This window comes from Lycorma delicatula, chromosome 13, assembly GCF_047948215.1.
Source record: "Lycorma delicatula isolate Av1 chromosome 13, ASM4794821v1, whole genome shotgun sequence".
In the NCBI taxonomy this organism is placed as follows: Eukaryota; Metazoa; Arthropoda; class Insecta; order Hemiptera; family Fulgoridae; genus Lycorma; species Lycorma delicatula.
Window position 1 is genome coordinate 49,525,059 of NC_134467.1, and position 17,139 is coordinate 49,542,197.

At 30.2% G+C, this 17,139-nt stretch overlaps 1 protein-coding gene across 1 annotated transcript in view; it reads right to left on the reverse strand.

The window, feature by feature from the left end:
* Positions 1 to 17,139, reverse strand: part of LOC142333600 (endothelin-converting enzyme homolog) — a 152,254-nt gene that overhangs the window by 26,147 nt on the left and 108,968 nt on the right. The window contains exons 5-8 of the mRNA XM_075380922.1: positions 13,738 to 13,800; positions 11,393 to 11,593; positions 4,632 to 4,759; positions 4,062 to 4,165 (exon numbers count right to left, since the gene is read on the reverse strand). Coding sequence (XP_075237037.1) covers positions 4,062 to 4,165; positions 4,632 to 4,759; positions 11,393 to 11,593; positions 13,738 to 13,800 — 496 coding nt within the window. The remainder of the gene's footprint in view (positions 1 to 4,061; positions 4,166 to 4,631; positions 4,760 to 11,392; positions 11,594 to 13,737; positions 13,801 to 17,139) is intronic.

Consider the following 17,139-nt stretch of genomic DNA (forward strand, 5'->3'; position numbering starts at 1 on the left):
TATATAAACACAAAATTCATAACAATTAGAACTATAAATTTATATACTGTTGTTCTAATTTCAAAATACTGATAATGTAAAAAAAAGATCAACTGAGAATAGATGAATGACTACAGAAGTGACAGAAAGCATTAATATACAATTTAAAAAATATTATATTGAAATTAATTTGTTTCAGTCTGTCATCAGTTGTAAGATACAGTAATATAATTAACACTAATGTAAAAGTGAGATAATTAAATTCCAAGCATCATTAATAACAAAAGTAAACTTTTCATGACAATTTGATATATAACAAAATAGAGCAGGATTGTTCTTTTTAAATAATATTTTCGTTCATTCATAACATTTTCCTGAACAGGTTAATTCTCATGCTATTTAACTCCTTATAAATGTTGGTGAATAAAATAAATTACTAACATTTTAGTTTTTTTATTTTACATACATAGTACAGTTATACAAATATCTCGACTAACCTTCAAATCTTATCCGACCATAAGCTTAGCATACAGAAACCAAATAAAATATTTATAAAAGTTAAATAAATAAATATAGTTTTTAATAAATAAATTATAAAAATATTTCTTATTGTATACCAGCAGTTTTCAAATATAAAAATAATACCAAGATTTATTAAATCTGAAAATTTGGAATATCTTAATTTAAAAAGAAAACATCCTGAATGGAAGCTAAACAAATAGTATCTTCAAATTGAAATAACCATTTTTAAGATGAGAAAATATTGAATTTTTTATGATTTGTCCCTCTTTAAATTTTTTATTCATTTTCTTATCATACTAATTCGGCTAACTTTCTCTAAAGACTTTTATGAATAAGTATGTCAGATTTTAACTTTGTAGCTTTTATAACAATAGAATAGCTTATATATTTATTATTAACTTGCAGATCCGGCAGTGCTTCGCTATTGCTATATATATATCTACATATATATATATATATATATATATATAGAGAGAGAGAGAGAGAGAGAGAGAGAGAAAGAGAGTGGGAGACAGAGAGTTTAAATGAACACAATTGAAAATTTGATAAAAAAAATTAAAAACTGAGCTTCACAAATTTTACTTATACACTTATTCTCCTTCCCCTTTTCCCTTTCACCCTTCTCCCTCATCCCTCTACCAGTTTTCTTTCCCATTTCCCATTTCCCTTTTTCCCATTTTCTCTTTCCACCTTTCCCCCATTTTCCATTTTCCCTTTTGCCCACGCGTAAATCGATCCATTAGTTTTTTGGTTTCTAGCGGACAAACATACGAACATGCCTTTTATATATATATATATATATATATATATATATATATATATAGAATAAAAAAGTCTTTATTTTATTTTTTCCATAAATATCTCGACACCAGCCCCACCTAGCGGGCATAGTTTTTGCAAAAATACTTCTTTTCACGTAACTAATATTCATATTCTGAATATGAACCAAATTGGTACGTAAATATAATTTTTCTAGCGCCATCAAGGGGTTCATTTTTTGCAGAGATAATTCTTTCCGTGTAAGTAACATGTATTTTGAATATGAGGCAAATCGGACCATAAATACAATTTTTCTAAATATCTCGATGCCAGCGCCACCTAGCAGGTCCAAACTAATTCAGAAACCTTCCCTGGCATGCGCCCAACCATTCCCCAAAGTTTCAGTGCTATGGATGAACGGTTTAGGAAGGTATAAGAGACATACAGACAGACAAACATTCATTTTGTATATATATATAGATTTAGAATAATTAATAATAAGTAAAAGACTTTTCCATTTATATTTTATGTAAAAAGAATAGTCACTAATTCTTGGAAAAATAACAATATTCACATTTACCAAACCGAACAATTGAACTGTTTTCATATAACTCAACAACATAATAAGAAAGGGCCATATTGTGCTCCTGTATCCATTTTAAAAAAACAGTGATTTATTCCGAAACACTTCAATATCCATACAAATGATAAGGTGCCATCGCTCTGTACCAAGTCTGGAAGCAGAATTGTAAAGAAATTGCCTCACCACTGAATAAGACGTCTCCTGGTAAACAAAGGAATGTTTGTATAACTGAAAACATACATGCTGTAAGAGCTGCATTGCTATGAAACCCCAAACGGTCTGCCCACTGCCATTTGATTTCCCTTGGCTTGTCGAAAATCGAAGGATTGATTTATGCATTCGTATAATATTCAATTAGTGTAGACATTAAATGACATGGATCGAGTTAATTACATGACTTTTCTTTCTACCACCAACTTTTGTTTTCTTCACTGAAATTTTTAAGCCTCAAGTAAAAACATTTTCATGGATTAACAGAATATGAAAAAACTCTTTTTGACAGATTATATTTACAGCATCACTCTCACAATCAAATATCATAATTCTAGAAGTAAATAATTTCATTTTATATAGTGTCCGGGCTAAAGGTATCCAAAAGTAATGGCCTACACTTAGAAAACCAGTTGTCGTAATCTCTTAACAGAAAATATTTCCAAGATTTGTTCTATATACTCTCAAGGTGAGCAGAATACACAACACAGGCAAGCCGACTCACAATACAATTGTAGTCAGTAGTACTATGCTAAATAAACCCCACAACAGAAGATTCAAATTCTGCTTGGTTAGCAATATTTTCATCAGTTACATGTGTTTAATGGCAGGTATGAACTGAATCGAATATCGAGCCACCTACATCTAAGTTTATTTGTCAGCGGGGTAAGACTTTAAGAGAGACTGGAAGCTCGGTTTCACAAACCGGAAATCATCCAAAAGTTTCAATTACTGATGAGACTGTGGATCATGTATGCGACGCACTTACTGCCACTCATGAAAAGTCAATTAGGCAGGCAAGTTACGAACTGCAAATTCCTTGTTACATTGTTCACATCATTGTTCATAAGCGACTTCATTTGTGAGCGTACAAATTACAAACTCCTTCATCATATTAAACCAAATGATTGATACCTACCTACAATATCAGTTTGCTGCAGAGGTAATGCACGATGTCAAAAACAATCCTAATTATCTTGATACATTGTTGTTTAGAGATGAATCAACCTTTCATATATGCAGGAAGGTTACCAGACACAATTGTTGAATTTGGGGTACTGAAAACCCCCATACAGTAATTAAAAATGTAAAGGACACACCAAAAGTTAACGGCTGGGTAGGGCTGCACAAAAATGGCATCATCGGTCTGTTCTTCTTCATTGAGCCCGCCATGACAGGGCACATGTAACTCAACATGCTTGAGAATTTTACTGTTCTTCAGATATCTGCAGACTTCAGTTTCCCACAAGATGTACTTCACCATACTTCCATCAAGATGTTACCATGATCTTGAACGACACTTTCCCCAGATGTTGGATCAGAAGAAAGATCCGCACAGCCATCTAGATCTTCCAATATTCTTTGGACGTTTTTGCTTGGGAATTTTAAAAAGTAGGTATACCAAAGAAAAGTTTGAGATCTGGACAATTTAAACCAGAAAATTCTTGAAGCTGTTGCCCTAATAATATCACAGGTGCTCCTAAACACTTGTTTTTTTTTTTTTACCTCCGGATCTACTGTTAGGTATTACTTCAGAGGATGAGATGAATGATATGTAGCATGTGTGAAAATGCCATGCCTGACCAGAATTCGAACCCAGGATCTCCGGATGAAAGGCCGAGACGCTACTACTCATGCCATGGTGGCTGGCCTCCTAAACACCTGGCAAGAGTTATATTAATGTCTAGATGTCTGCTGAGCTACAAAAATTATAGTTGACTAACCTACGCTAAAACTTGGTGAGTTGGTGTGCTTATTAAAAAACAATAATTAAATTATATTAACTGTTTTCTTAATATAAGCTTTTAATTTTGGATATCTTTAGCCCAGACATCTTGCATATATGTAAAGGACAATCTTCACAAAAAAAAAATATACATATATACCAAGAAGTTTTCTAATATAGAAAGTCAATATGACCTTTGCACAGATCTGGTACCTAGAAGAAATAAACAACTAGTTCAGTTGTAACTTATAATTACACAATAGTATAAATTAAACAACTTACCGAACATATCTTTACGGAAGAGACTGTATGTGTTTCGAAACTTTTCTGATAAATATGGTAGATATTTAGCAGCAAGTGTCCAAATCATATAATTATTTAATGCACTGTAACAGAATTACGTAGTAATTATTAAATAAGTAATTTTTTTTTTTTATAAAAATATAACAGATACAAAATGTTAACTTTTTTTCTCAAGTCACTTATTACATTACTTGAGTGTATTATCTAGATGAAAGAATAATAAAAACAAACAAAGCATTAATTAAAAACTTCAACAACAAAAAATCCTCCTTCAAAAACAGAAAAGTAAAATTAAAACGTTATAATACTATGTTAAAAACAGGTTTTTCATGCCTTTGAATACTTATCTCTTCATATTAAAGGTTTAGTAGAAAAATACAAAAGAACAATCTTATTTGAGTTGCTGTATTTTAATAACAACAAACATTGTCATAAATAAAAAATAAAGTAAATAATATTAACAATTTTTTATTGAAATTGATTATCTTTTGTATCATAACATTAAACAATTGTTAATAATGCAGAAAATAATAAATATATTTTATACACCTGTGATCTGTAGTTGAAATTAAGTATGAAATACTCTTTAAGTATTCTGGTGATGGAACAATAATTTCTGTTGATTCTTCAATCGGTATACCGGTAAATTTTGCTCTTAAGATATCATGTAATGGGATCTAAAAAAATAAAAAATAAATATATATATAATCTATACAATAAGACTAGAAAACTGAATTAATTTTAGCTACTAAAAATCATTATTTAAACATTCTCTCAAGTACCTGGTGATTCTGATGAGATTGGTAATAAACTTTTAAAATGATTACTTTCCCTACTATAGTGATATATGCTGCTATAACAGCTGTAGCTACAATAGAAAAACATCAATAAAAAAAATTGTTTTTTTTTTTTGTTTTGTGCCTTGAGGAGGCCTTTAAATAAAATAGATAATAAAAAAATAATAATTTAAATAAATTGTAAATAATCTGTAAAAAAAACACCAATACTCCCAAGTACAAAAGATTTATTTTTGTCAGATGGACGTTTGTGCACATGCATGTAAATATGTATTTTGGCCTTACAACTCTGGACGCTGTTGACCAATTTCCTTCAAACTAAGTAGACAGGTACTTACTACCTTTGGAGGGAAAAAATTTATTAAATTTTTGTAAAAATTGGAAAATTGGATGGAAGTGTTTTGGGCGAAATAGAATTTCAAATCTTTTCTGGGCATTTTAGCAAAAACTTTTTCTCATTTAAGTTGAAGTTTTTTTTTTATCGAGATCACAAAAACTTTTTATTTAATATTCACCCCTTCTCCACAAAAAATGGCTTTATATATTTTTCTTTGTTTCGCTATATCTCACTTCAGGAAAGGAGTTCTTCGCATCTATATTTTCTACATCGAGAGGAACATTCAGACCAATATAAAAAATTTTTCCCCATCCCACTCCAAAGGTCTGAGGTACAAAAAATATTTAAAAAATTTATTTTGAATTTAAATCCATCTTGAAAGTAACCCATTGTATTTAAAATACAAAAATGTTAATTTTTATTAGACCTTACGCTTAAGTATTTCTTGAAAAAAAAATTATCAAAAAGTTTTCACTCCTTCCTAGAAAATTACAAATTTATTTAGAATTATGGCTGTATATTTATATTTTTTAAACAATTTTAAAAAAGTTCTTTATTTAAATTTGTTATCCCCTCTTAAGTATTATTTTTTAAAGATAATTTTACCCATATTTTTCTCCTAATGTTAATGTTTAATAGCTGATTTTCAAAGTCGAAGGTTCTGAGGTTTAAATCCTAATAAAAGTAAGTTGCTTTTATACGGATATGAATGCTAGATGGTGGATACTGTTGTATTTAGGTAGTTCGATCTCAATTAATCACACGCCTCAGGAATGGTTGGTGTGAGGCTTTACAAGATTTACATCTCATACTTATCATCCTCATCTCATTGGACAATGGGGAGGGTTGCTTATTGTTCACTAGTTGAACAGATTGCAAAATATACATTACAAAAAATGGGGGTTCCCCTTGAGTATAGATGCCCTCAAAATGAAAAAAGACTTTTTTTTTACAATTTCAAATTTTATGTTCAAAATGTATTTTGTTAAACAATAAATAAATTAAAAAGTAGATTTAAATGTATATTCAATCCGTTGAATTGAATACTGTAATTCATTGCTGGCTTTTATAACTTAATAACTACATATATATATATTATATATATATATATATATATATGCTTTTTTAATTATTTATATTAATTCAATTAACAGAGAACATTTAGAAGAAAAAAATTTTGATTCAATAAAACCACTCTGCTTATCACACCTCATTGCTGTCAATCATTACTTTCCAGCCAGACGAGGCCAATTACATTTCTCCAGCATTTAATTATTCATTCATTATCATGATTTATAAAAAACCTTCAATTTTTAAAACTCATTTTTCCCATTTAAGAAATCTCTTAAATTAAATAACCGATCTAAACTTCTTTTGCTGGTTTTAAGATGCCCGGATTTATTTGATAGGTGCTTCCAAAGATTAACCTTATTGTATAACAACTGGATGGGACTCAGAATCTCTGAATCAGTCTAAGGAACCCTACCCATGAGATATCATGAATGTACAACCGTTCATGAACACGCCAAAACCCTCAGCATGAAGAAGCTAGAACTATCAGATTTCCATCAGTACAAAGAACTGATAATAGGGAAAAAAGGAATCAGAATAAGAAAAAGGTGATAAAGGGTTATCTATCAATCAGAGTAAATAATTGCCCTGCTCAAGAAGTAGTATAACTTAATAATTGATTTTACCTGTAGTATTTTACTCATAATTTACTGTAAAAATATTCTACAATGGACATATTAGGGGAAAATCTTTCTTATGATGATCATCATCATAATGATGACTACATTGGATTTACATTTTTGATTACTTAAATTTTCAAATTTTGTCTTTGGGGATCATAGCAGCTACCTCTTATGACAGCAACAGTTTTTTATAGTCTGGACATCACTTAAAGAAGTTACAGTAATTTTTATCCAGACACATGGTAACATAAATGATTCATATCTACATCGCAAACAACATTTCTAGTTCAGTCTCCTGCTTGCAATGGAACCGTTCACAGATGGTGCAGTCTCTGTAGCTTGTATTTTTGTAAGTTAAACCTCAAAAATCAAAGGTGTTGGTGGAAAAACAATGTTTAAGTAATATTAAAGTTTATTTAATGAAAGTTCATTTTGTAATTTCCTGTGAATTAATAAATCGATTACAAATACCTCCATGAATTAGTCTCTCCAACACATGTGAAAAGACATCAATTTTCATTCAGTAATTCAATAGAACAACTATATACTTATAATACTGAACAGCCACAGAGGCTGACAACATAAATGTGTTGAAACTATATGATTTTTATAATATCTCAAGTACCTATACTATTTTGAACTATACATTACATAATATAAATTTATATTTGTTTTTTACTCTATACAAATTTAAAACTTCAGTTTTTTGGAACACTTTTTTTTGTATCTTGCATCAACAAATCCAAACCGCGACTTTTCTCACTCAAGAAGAGACAGAGAATACAAGCAACATCATCTGATCTTGAGCTCCCAACATGTGTGATTATCTCCTTTAATCCACAGCTTGTTATGGACACAAATCAATGTTGCCAGGAAACAATAGGTTTGTGACAAAAATAATACCATACGATTTCATTTGAAGTTTAAACTTATCACTCGACAATGTATATTTACATAATTATTGTATGTTATGAGGTTGTTCAGAAAGTTCTCGGCTCGACAAAGAAAACAAGATTTTTCAAAATTTTGTTTTTATTTTTCATTGTAATGGCCTTGCAATTCTATACATTTAGATCAATGACATTCCAAATTTTTAATATCCTCAGTATAATATAATTTGTCCAATTTTGCAAAATAAGAGGTTGTCTTAGCTTTGGTCTTAGCATTAGAAGTTAATTTTCATCCAGTGAACCATTTCTTCAGGTTTTAGAAGAGAAAGTAATCGCAGGGACTATGACAAATTCAGCACATATGGAAGCACTTCAAAGCATAGTTTAAGGAGTTCTGCAATAATAACCCAAGACGTATATGCAAGTACATTATAATGGTTAGAGTGCTTTCTTTTTGTTCAGATGTGGAAACTTAGCCTGTACAGCACCCTTTAATCAATCCAGTAGTGAAGAATAATACTTTTCAGTAATGCTCTGTTTTTTCCAGTACACTCTACTAGCATCACATCAAGAAAATCCCATAAAACCATATTCATGGCTTTTCCTACAGATGGATCTGTTTTTGCTTTTTTTGGCAAACTTTCACTCACTCCCACTCACTGCTTGATGTATGGCATGTAAAGGATAAACTAGGTTTCATCTACTTGTATAAAACATACAAGAAACTCAGCAGAATTTCATTTAAATAAGTCAAAATACCCTCAAGTCAAATGCGTTTCCAATCAACTGTTAAAAAATGTGACAACTGCTGGGCAGAAACTTTTTTCGTACTCAAAACATTCTGTAAAATCTAGTGGACACTATCTATCTACATATTTGTGATGTCAGCAAGCTCATGTACCTTCAGTTTGTGAACATATAATACAGAACTGAAAATTGTAGCCGTTTTTGGGCGTTGCGAGTGTTCATCGTCTTGAATGGATATACAACTAAATTTAAATTCAGCAATCCACTTTTTACAATCAAAAATCATGGGAAAGAATCCTTTAACCCTTTCCAATCTAACTGTTATTCACATACATTTACAGTAACTCTTAACTTTGCATAACATGAAAGTAACACATATAACATTTATAGCTGTTTACTTTATCACTTACTTCCTCCAAAAATTTATTTAGCAGTGTTTCTTACTTATGTTATATTAACACTATTTAAGAGGTTGTTTTTTGTTATTATACAACAAAGTTACTTATACTTTGTTTCAGTGTAATACTTTTTGTAGCACAATCCTGGATGTAGTTCTGATTTTTTTTCACAAGTTTCGCAGTAGAAAACGTTCTTTCCTTCCTCCTTTCTTGGCTCTACTGCTGCAGACTGCACAATCATTTGTTGACTTTTTTCGTTCTGCATTATGAAGTGGGGCTTTCCATCTAATCTGCTCACTATCAGGTGATGAGAGATGACCTTGTTTCCTTGAAATCTTGTTGCATAAATCTCCAACCAAGTGTCATATTATACTTTTTTTATACGTTTTATGTGTTATTTTTTAAGTTATTTACAATTAAGTATTGTTTGTTACAGCATGAAACTGTTGACTATTGCCAATTTCAACACCCAAAAATAGAAGTTTCCGTCACCATTTGTAGAACTTCCAAGTACACGCGTATGTTCCACAGTAATGGTCAGCCCTATCAACACCACCCATAAACTTAGTATAATTATCAGGCTTATTGTAATTTATTAGTACCTCCTTTCACAATTTGTTGAACTACAGTAGTTTAGGGGCCATAAAATGTTACAACACCGTGACAATCCTTTTATTGCAAAAAAGATAATCATCATTTCCCTGGTTTTTTTTTTAAAGAAATTGTTTGTGTGCCTGAAATTTTTGTTTCTTTATTTCACATAGAAGGCCTCATCTGTTTGTCATTACTGTTCCTGTGGTGTGCTATTTCAGTTTCCTAAACTCCATGGCAAGATCTGTATAAAAGACCAGTATAAAATTTGTCAGTAAAAAGATGTTAGCCAGTACTTTCAGTAGTTTGAAGCAATATTTGCATCAAATGAATTACAATCCAGGTTGTAAATGGAAATTCTGGGTATATCAAACTAACAGTTATTGTTTTACCATAATATAGCAAATTACAACAAATATAACCATTTACAGAGTCACACGAAGAATAATCTTGCAATCCCCACTTTGTAGGCTTGTAACATTTCCAAAGAGCCCTTCCTTTGAAACCTATAGCGAGTACTTCCAACAATTTAAATTTCACACTATGGTTTATACAATTCCCTACTTTTTTATCTAAATATTCACTCATATTTCTAATTTTACTTGTCTGGATTGTATACCTTGGGAAACTGAGCGAGAAGCAGTGAGATTCGAAATTAGTTGCAGTACTCTTACTTTACTAAAAATGCCTTTGAAAAATCAAAAAACGATCTATCTAATCTTCAGAAAGATATCCAACTAATTCTGCTTTTGGATTGAGGCCCATATTTAACAAAAGAATCAAGGCTTTTATTTCATCTACAGAAGTATCGTTCCACGTATTCCAAATGTAATGCCGAGGAAGAAGCATCTGTTTTTGGATCTTTATTTTCACGTACTCAATAAGTAGCATTAACTACTTGTGTAATTCATCTGTGAAAAATAATTGGAAATACCGTAATTCATTAATGGGTCTTTGGTTAATAGGTATTTGAATTCAGGTGAATTTTGTGTAAGGATCTGGATCATTTAGCTCAAATACCCTTGAAACGATACTTTTGGTTTCATCATTTTCATCGTAATTTCATTTTCACTATTGATACAATCACTCTGTACTATCAGTATCACCTCCGTCAATATTTATTTAAAAAAAGTAGGATTCATCACTAAAATCACTTCCTGATCCCTTTCATATAAAATATTTTCAATCTTGCCATCAGTCACACATGAGGTTGAAGACATGTTTGTTTACAGTCATGACATCGGCAACTGTATTATTTCATCGTCATACAAAATAGATGAATTCTTAATGTATGGAAACAATTAAAATGAGTTGCAATCTATTGACAAACATTGTAACTACATGAATAGGGCGGTAAAGCAAATTACATTAAGGAAAGGACTGTTTTTAGTGTATCGGACTGAGTCTGACACTGGACCTATGCAGGAAAACAGGCATGCCAGACTGAGTCCAAAAATGGATCGGATAGGGTTAAAGTAGAATCTTAACACTTTTTATATGTCCAATAGGGGTTTTTAATAGTTCAAACTTCTATTTCAGCCAATTTTCAGAAAATGTTGAAACTTATTAACGAACTTGATTCCCACAAACCAACTAAATGCTTCCAATGAAACTTTGCAACATACCATCTAAAAAATCATACTTGACAAATATCCAAGAATAAGAACTTTCCAAACAATCCTGGTGTTATAGATAAATTTACACCTAAATCGTTACTTAAAGATCAGTCACAAAAGAATTATTCAGACAGGCCCAGTGGTATATAATTTTAATTGAATATCATTACATATACATATATCCATACAATAATTCTGATTTGTAAATAAAAATAGTTAAAAAATAACAATTATACTTACAGCTGGTGCAAGATTTTTAAGATCAACAACAGTCATTCTATTGTATTGTTGTAAAGGATCAGATGTGCTCATATCTGGTAAATTTTCAACAATACGTTTTTCAAATCCAAATATAGCTTCACTAAATATACCAGCTTCATGACTTGTTCCTCCTAATTGTAAAGCTGCATCACGTAAATAACGTTTATAAGCTTCAACTTCCTAGAAAATAAGATATATAAAATTAAAAAAATGTAAGATTGTAAAAAAATGTGTTTGTACCATTTTGTGTACAAGTTTCATTCAAAAAGTACCTTTTTCTGTTTAGCTTAGGAATCTCTGTCGGGATTACTTCAAAGGATTATATGCACGAGTGTAAATGAAGTGTAGTCTTCTCAGTTTGACCGTTCCTGAGATGTGTGGTTAATTGAAAACCAACCGTCAAAAAACACCGGTATCCACGATCTAGTATTCAAATCTGTATAAAAGTCTTTACTAGGGCCTTTACTAGGACTTGGAACCCTGGAACTCTCAACTTTGAAATCAGCTGATTTGCAGACGTGTTCACCACTAGACCAACCCAGTGGTTGTTAAAAAAGAAGTACCTGATCTTACTTTTTGCAAAAGTAAGATCAGTTTTATGTTTTTCTAGGCTTACTGGTAAAATTAGATACTGATACATTATCAGTGAAGTTATAAGAATAATGTTTTCAGGTGGGGAAAAGTTTTGTCAAATTTCCCCCACAGATGGCTTTAAGAATGCAAAACTCTTGAAATATTAATCAAATATGGCAACACTTGCCTGCTTTTGAAAGGTAATATTAATGAGTATTTTTTTTTTAAAGTTACAGTTATATTAGTTTAATTATTTAAAAGTTATTACCTCTTGAAAATAAGTGAAAAGTAAAAAAAGAAATTCAATACATTTTGAAATTTTACAAAAAAAGAAAAGAATGTGACTCAGTCTGTTAAAAAAAATTTGTGATTTTTATGGACATGATGCGGTGTCAGTATGTGTGCATAAAGGTGGTTAAATTGTTTAATCTGGACTTTTTGATGTCAATAAAGCATCTCACTCTGGTTAGTCAATGACTGAAAAAGCTGATGAAATCATGGCAAAATTTCACAAGACCGGCAAATTAGTGTTCATGATATCAGTAATGAAGTAAATATTGACCACAAAACAGTTTTAAACCGTTTGAAAAAGACTGGATATAAAAAAACTAAATATTTCATTCTTAAAAAAATTGAAATATTGAACATGTAAATGCTACATGTTGACATTCAGCGTTGTCTAAAAGTCATTTATGGTGATGAAACTGTTGATCAAAGTACCATGAGTAGGTGGGCAATTAAATTTTGTGCATCTCAGAAGCATAGTAATATAAAGCATACGCATTAATAAGAGCATACTGAGGATGAACCTCGCAGTAGTAGACTAGTTTGTGACAATGAGAAAACACATCACGTCCAGTTGAAGTCTGAACCTATTCCATACCCTCTGTACTCACCAGATTTGGTGCCTTGTGGTTTTCACTTCTTTCTGCAATTAGAGGGATATTAATTTCACAACAGATGATGAATTGTAGGATATAAGTGAAGTTGTGCATCAAGGAAAGCCTGCCGGCATTTTTAATTTACAGAATGAGCTGTAAATGGTGGCTACAAAGAAAAATCAATTAAGTTCATGTAGCAAATAAAATGTAATTTTATTCCATATTTGTTTCACTTAACTATCTTTTTTCATTTGCAAGTTATCAGCAACTGTGGATTACATTTCAGCCAACCCTGTATTATATGACTACAAGCCTACAAAACATTAATAAAGACATATAAATGTAAAAATTTATTTTTGAGCAATATATAGAAAGAAGTTTTCTAGATGAGGGACAATTTATGAAAATATTGCCTAATTTTTTCAATTTAAAATTTTTAATTTTTATAAAAAATAAAAATCACTGGTTAAAAACTAGCATCACTGTACAAACTATAAAACAGCAACAAACCTTTATAAAAAAAATAAAATGAATTTCCATCCTGAAAATAGAGGAACAGCATTGACTATGTGTCACTATTAATATCGTAGAATATGTAATAAATATACTGAATAATATGAAATAAATATAGCTTATGTAGCTATATTTATTCCATATTTTACAGTACAAAAATGAGCGATGTGACAAAAAATAAATTTGTGACTTTTACTCTTTCCATCAATCAATAATTTATTAATAAAAAAAAAAAAAATGAATTCAATAATTCATTGCAAAGTATAACAATGAAACAAGCACACAAGCACATTTATCTCTTAAATTTTAATACTTACAATTAACAATTACTTTATATAATTTATCTTAATAGTTTACCTGGGTTACAAAACTTTGTGTATAATAAGAACGATCAGGTAGCCCCAATGACGCAGGTGAAATCTGCAAAGAAAAAATATATTTAAATACAAATAAGAATAAAATAACAATAAAAATTTCAAAAAATGTAAGAGAAACTTCACATAAAAATTGGAGAAAGACAAGATGTGAAATTAGGCTTTGAAGTAATTGAATATCTGCAAACCTGATAACTAATAAAGAAAAGTTAGATTAGAACAAGAACATTAGATTCAAAACATGAATAAAGGGGCAAAATTTTCCTGTTAATCAGACCAGGTGGACTTCAATTATCATATTAAAAGTCAAGAGCCACACCAAAAAAAAAAATGACCAAAAGAATTTTGAGGTATTCAGATGGATCTAGTAAAATGGCCCACTCTATTTCAAAGTAAATGTGTTGTAGTCCAATTTTTCGGTTTTAACTAGTTGAATATTGAATTTATTGAAAAATGTTTCACAAAAGTTATAGAATGGAAAATTTACACAAAAAATTTCTAGCAGCATTTTCAAAAGATCATAAATAAACATGATAATGATCTGTTACATCAAAAACAAAAAACTTGTTATTTATCTTAAACAATTAAAGCTTTTGAAAATTTTTAAAAGATAATGAAATCAAAGGTTAACACTCAATAAAGTACATATTTCAAAGATTAACTCTCAATAAAGTACATTTTTCTGAATAGCTGTAACAAATTTAATAAAAGCATCTTTTTTGTTAACTTTTTACAAACACTTATCTAAATTGTTATCTTCACTGTTCGATGCATACTGGCACATTTTACAAATATTACACACAAAAAACTCAGTCAAAAATTAAAATTTACATAAAAACTAATATTACCATCTAAAAGTAAATATTTTTCCCTAACTATTGCTATTGTTTAATATTTAATTTGGTAAAATTTTAGTAAGTTATAATCGGTTTTTTATACTTAGTGAAAGTCCTAAAATAAGTTTTTTTAAATATAATTATTGTAATGTTACTAATATTTAAAAAACGACAATATATTTTGCTATGAAACTTATTACATTCATAAATAATCACCTTAAGAATATACTCACGTAGTTGATTTTTGAATTCATTTTTTATTTGCAGGCCTTTGATAAACAAATTTGAAAATACTTTGACCTGATATTAAAATACAATATGTTATTCATAAATGTAGCAAATTCTTTCAAATTTACTAGTTATTCCTTTAGGTATCATTTATCGATGACATTCTGACTTTTTGCATTATCTGTAATGGATCAAAAGTTATATAGGTATCTGTTTATCATGTGCACGTGTTGAAACGGTGCATCCCTGGCTACCTCACATCTCTATACACAGGCAGTATATAAAGCACTACTGTTTATTGCACTAGCTCGTTTATTTTTGATCTGATTGGAATGTGTCCATAGATTTTTTACGTCAAATTTTTCACTCTGCACGCTGCATGTTCAACTTTTGAATTTAATAAACATTAATACAGACATTATTTACAATATGCTAATGAGTGATGAATCTATTTTCACTTACGTGAACATAGGAATAAACAAAAATTTAGGAATAAACAAAAATTCTGTTATCAAGCAACAATCAGCCCTAATGAAATGCATTAATATATACTGGACAATACTAGAGTGATTATATAATGTACAATAAATCCTCTGAAATAATCAGCAAATATTTCTCTGAGGACAAAAACAGGAATTCTCTTACTGTAACATCAGACATGAGGAATTCCTTGCAACAAAAGATCACCAGTTTGCAATTTTTTCTTGTACGGTTCTTTGAAGAATACAGTATTCACTGATTCTCATCCATAAAACATAGAAGAAGTCAAAGAAAAAATTAGTAAGTAAAGCCACTGAAATCCCTGTGGATATTTTACATTATGTGATGGAAAATATAAAAACTCAACTTGAGGCATATGAAAATCAATATGATGTCCACTTTAGAATGTAGGGTTCTGCTTTCAATACTGTTCTTCCCAGTATAAAAGTAATGTAATTTTAGATGTACATCTGGTTACAAGCTGAGGAATTTACTTACAACTGGCATTAGTGACACAATATTGCAAGGAAAAATGTTGTTCTGAGGAAGAATAATAGATAAAGTAATATAGCTGAAGAATGGTTGCAGTTCTTCCAGATAGAGAGACCTGTCTGCATGAAGTACATAGTTTGTAAATAGGTAAACACAATTTACGGCAACAAATATGAAAAAGTTAGGAAATGGAAATTATATATTTAAATATAAAGAGAGCTTAGATGATTTTAGAATGAACAATTCTTCATATGACAGAAAGTTACCCACAAACAACGATTACATTTGTATTTTAGCTGGGATTTGAAGAATAAAATTTATCTGATAAGTATTTAAGTAATTATGTGAACTTTATAGCTATCAAACAACAAACAGAATCCTTGAATTAGCCCTCAAGTAGCCTACCTAAAATCAGATCAAGGAAATACTGGCTCTCCAGTACTGGCCCTGATATATTCAGGATGAATATAACAAGGCAAAATGTATATCCTCCAGACAATGAGGAATACCTCTTACGTCATCCATAACTTATCAGCAGGAGATTGGATTGTCTTTACCACGATATAAGCAGAAAATTAACGATTAATAATTTTGCACTGACCAACTTGAATAAATTAGGCACTAAAATTGTCTTTTTCAAGGGAAATTAAACAGTACTCTGAAAAATCTGTGTATAATTGCAGTGTATACATACAACGGATGGAATTTTTTAACTTCCCTACTCTTTCAATTTCAATCCTATGGTTTTTTTAGTATTAAAAACACAATTTGACCTTGAAAGACCAAGTACTGGCTTTCAAGCAAGAGAAATATTTCAGAATAATTTACTACATGATTCATGCACAAAGTTTAAATTCTTCATGAGCAGTTTTCATAAATAGTGGGCAATATGGGCAATCTTAGAGATAACCTTTGAATGGGGAGGGGGCGAGGGAGAGGGAGAGGGGGGGGGGGAGAGAGAGAGAGAGAGAGAGAGAGAGAGGGAGAGAGAGAGAGAGAGAACAACTGTTTACTTACATGGAAAAAATAACATAAAAATATTTCTCAAGCATTAATTAATAACAGTAACAGCTGTTAAATTAGTAAAATTAAAGCTCAGATTTTATGTTAACAAAACAAACTTAATTAATCAAAAATGTTTAACTGACAGATTGTATATTTGTATGTTCAAATAAACATAAATTAACTACAGAGAATTCTTTCTTTAATTTATGATTTGTACAAAACATTTACAGCAGTTACCTTCTTTCTGAATTTATATATATATATACATGTCTGTGTATGTATATACACATATAAGTGCACGTAAATATGTAAGTGAAAAATCTGTATATAACAGAGAAAAAAAT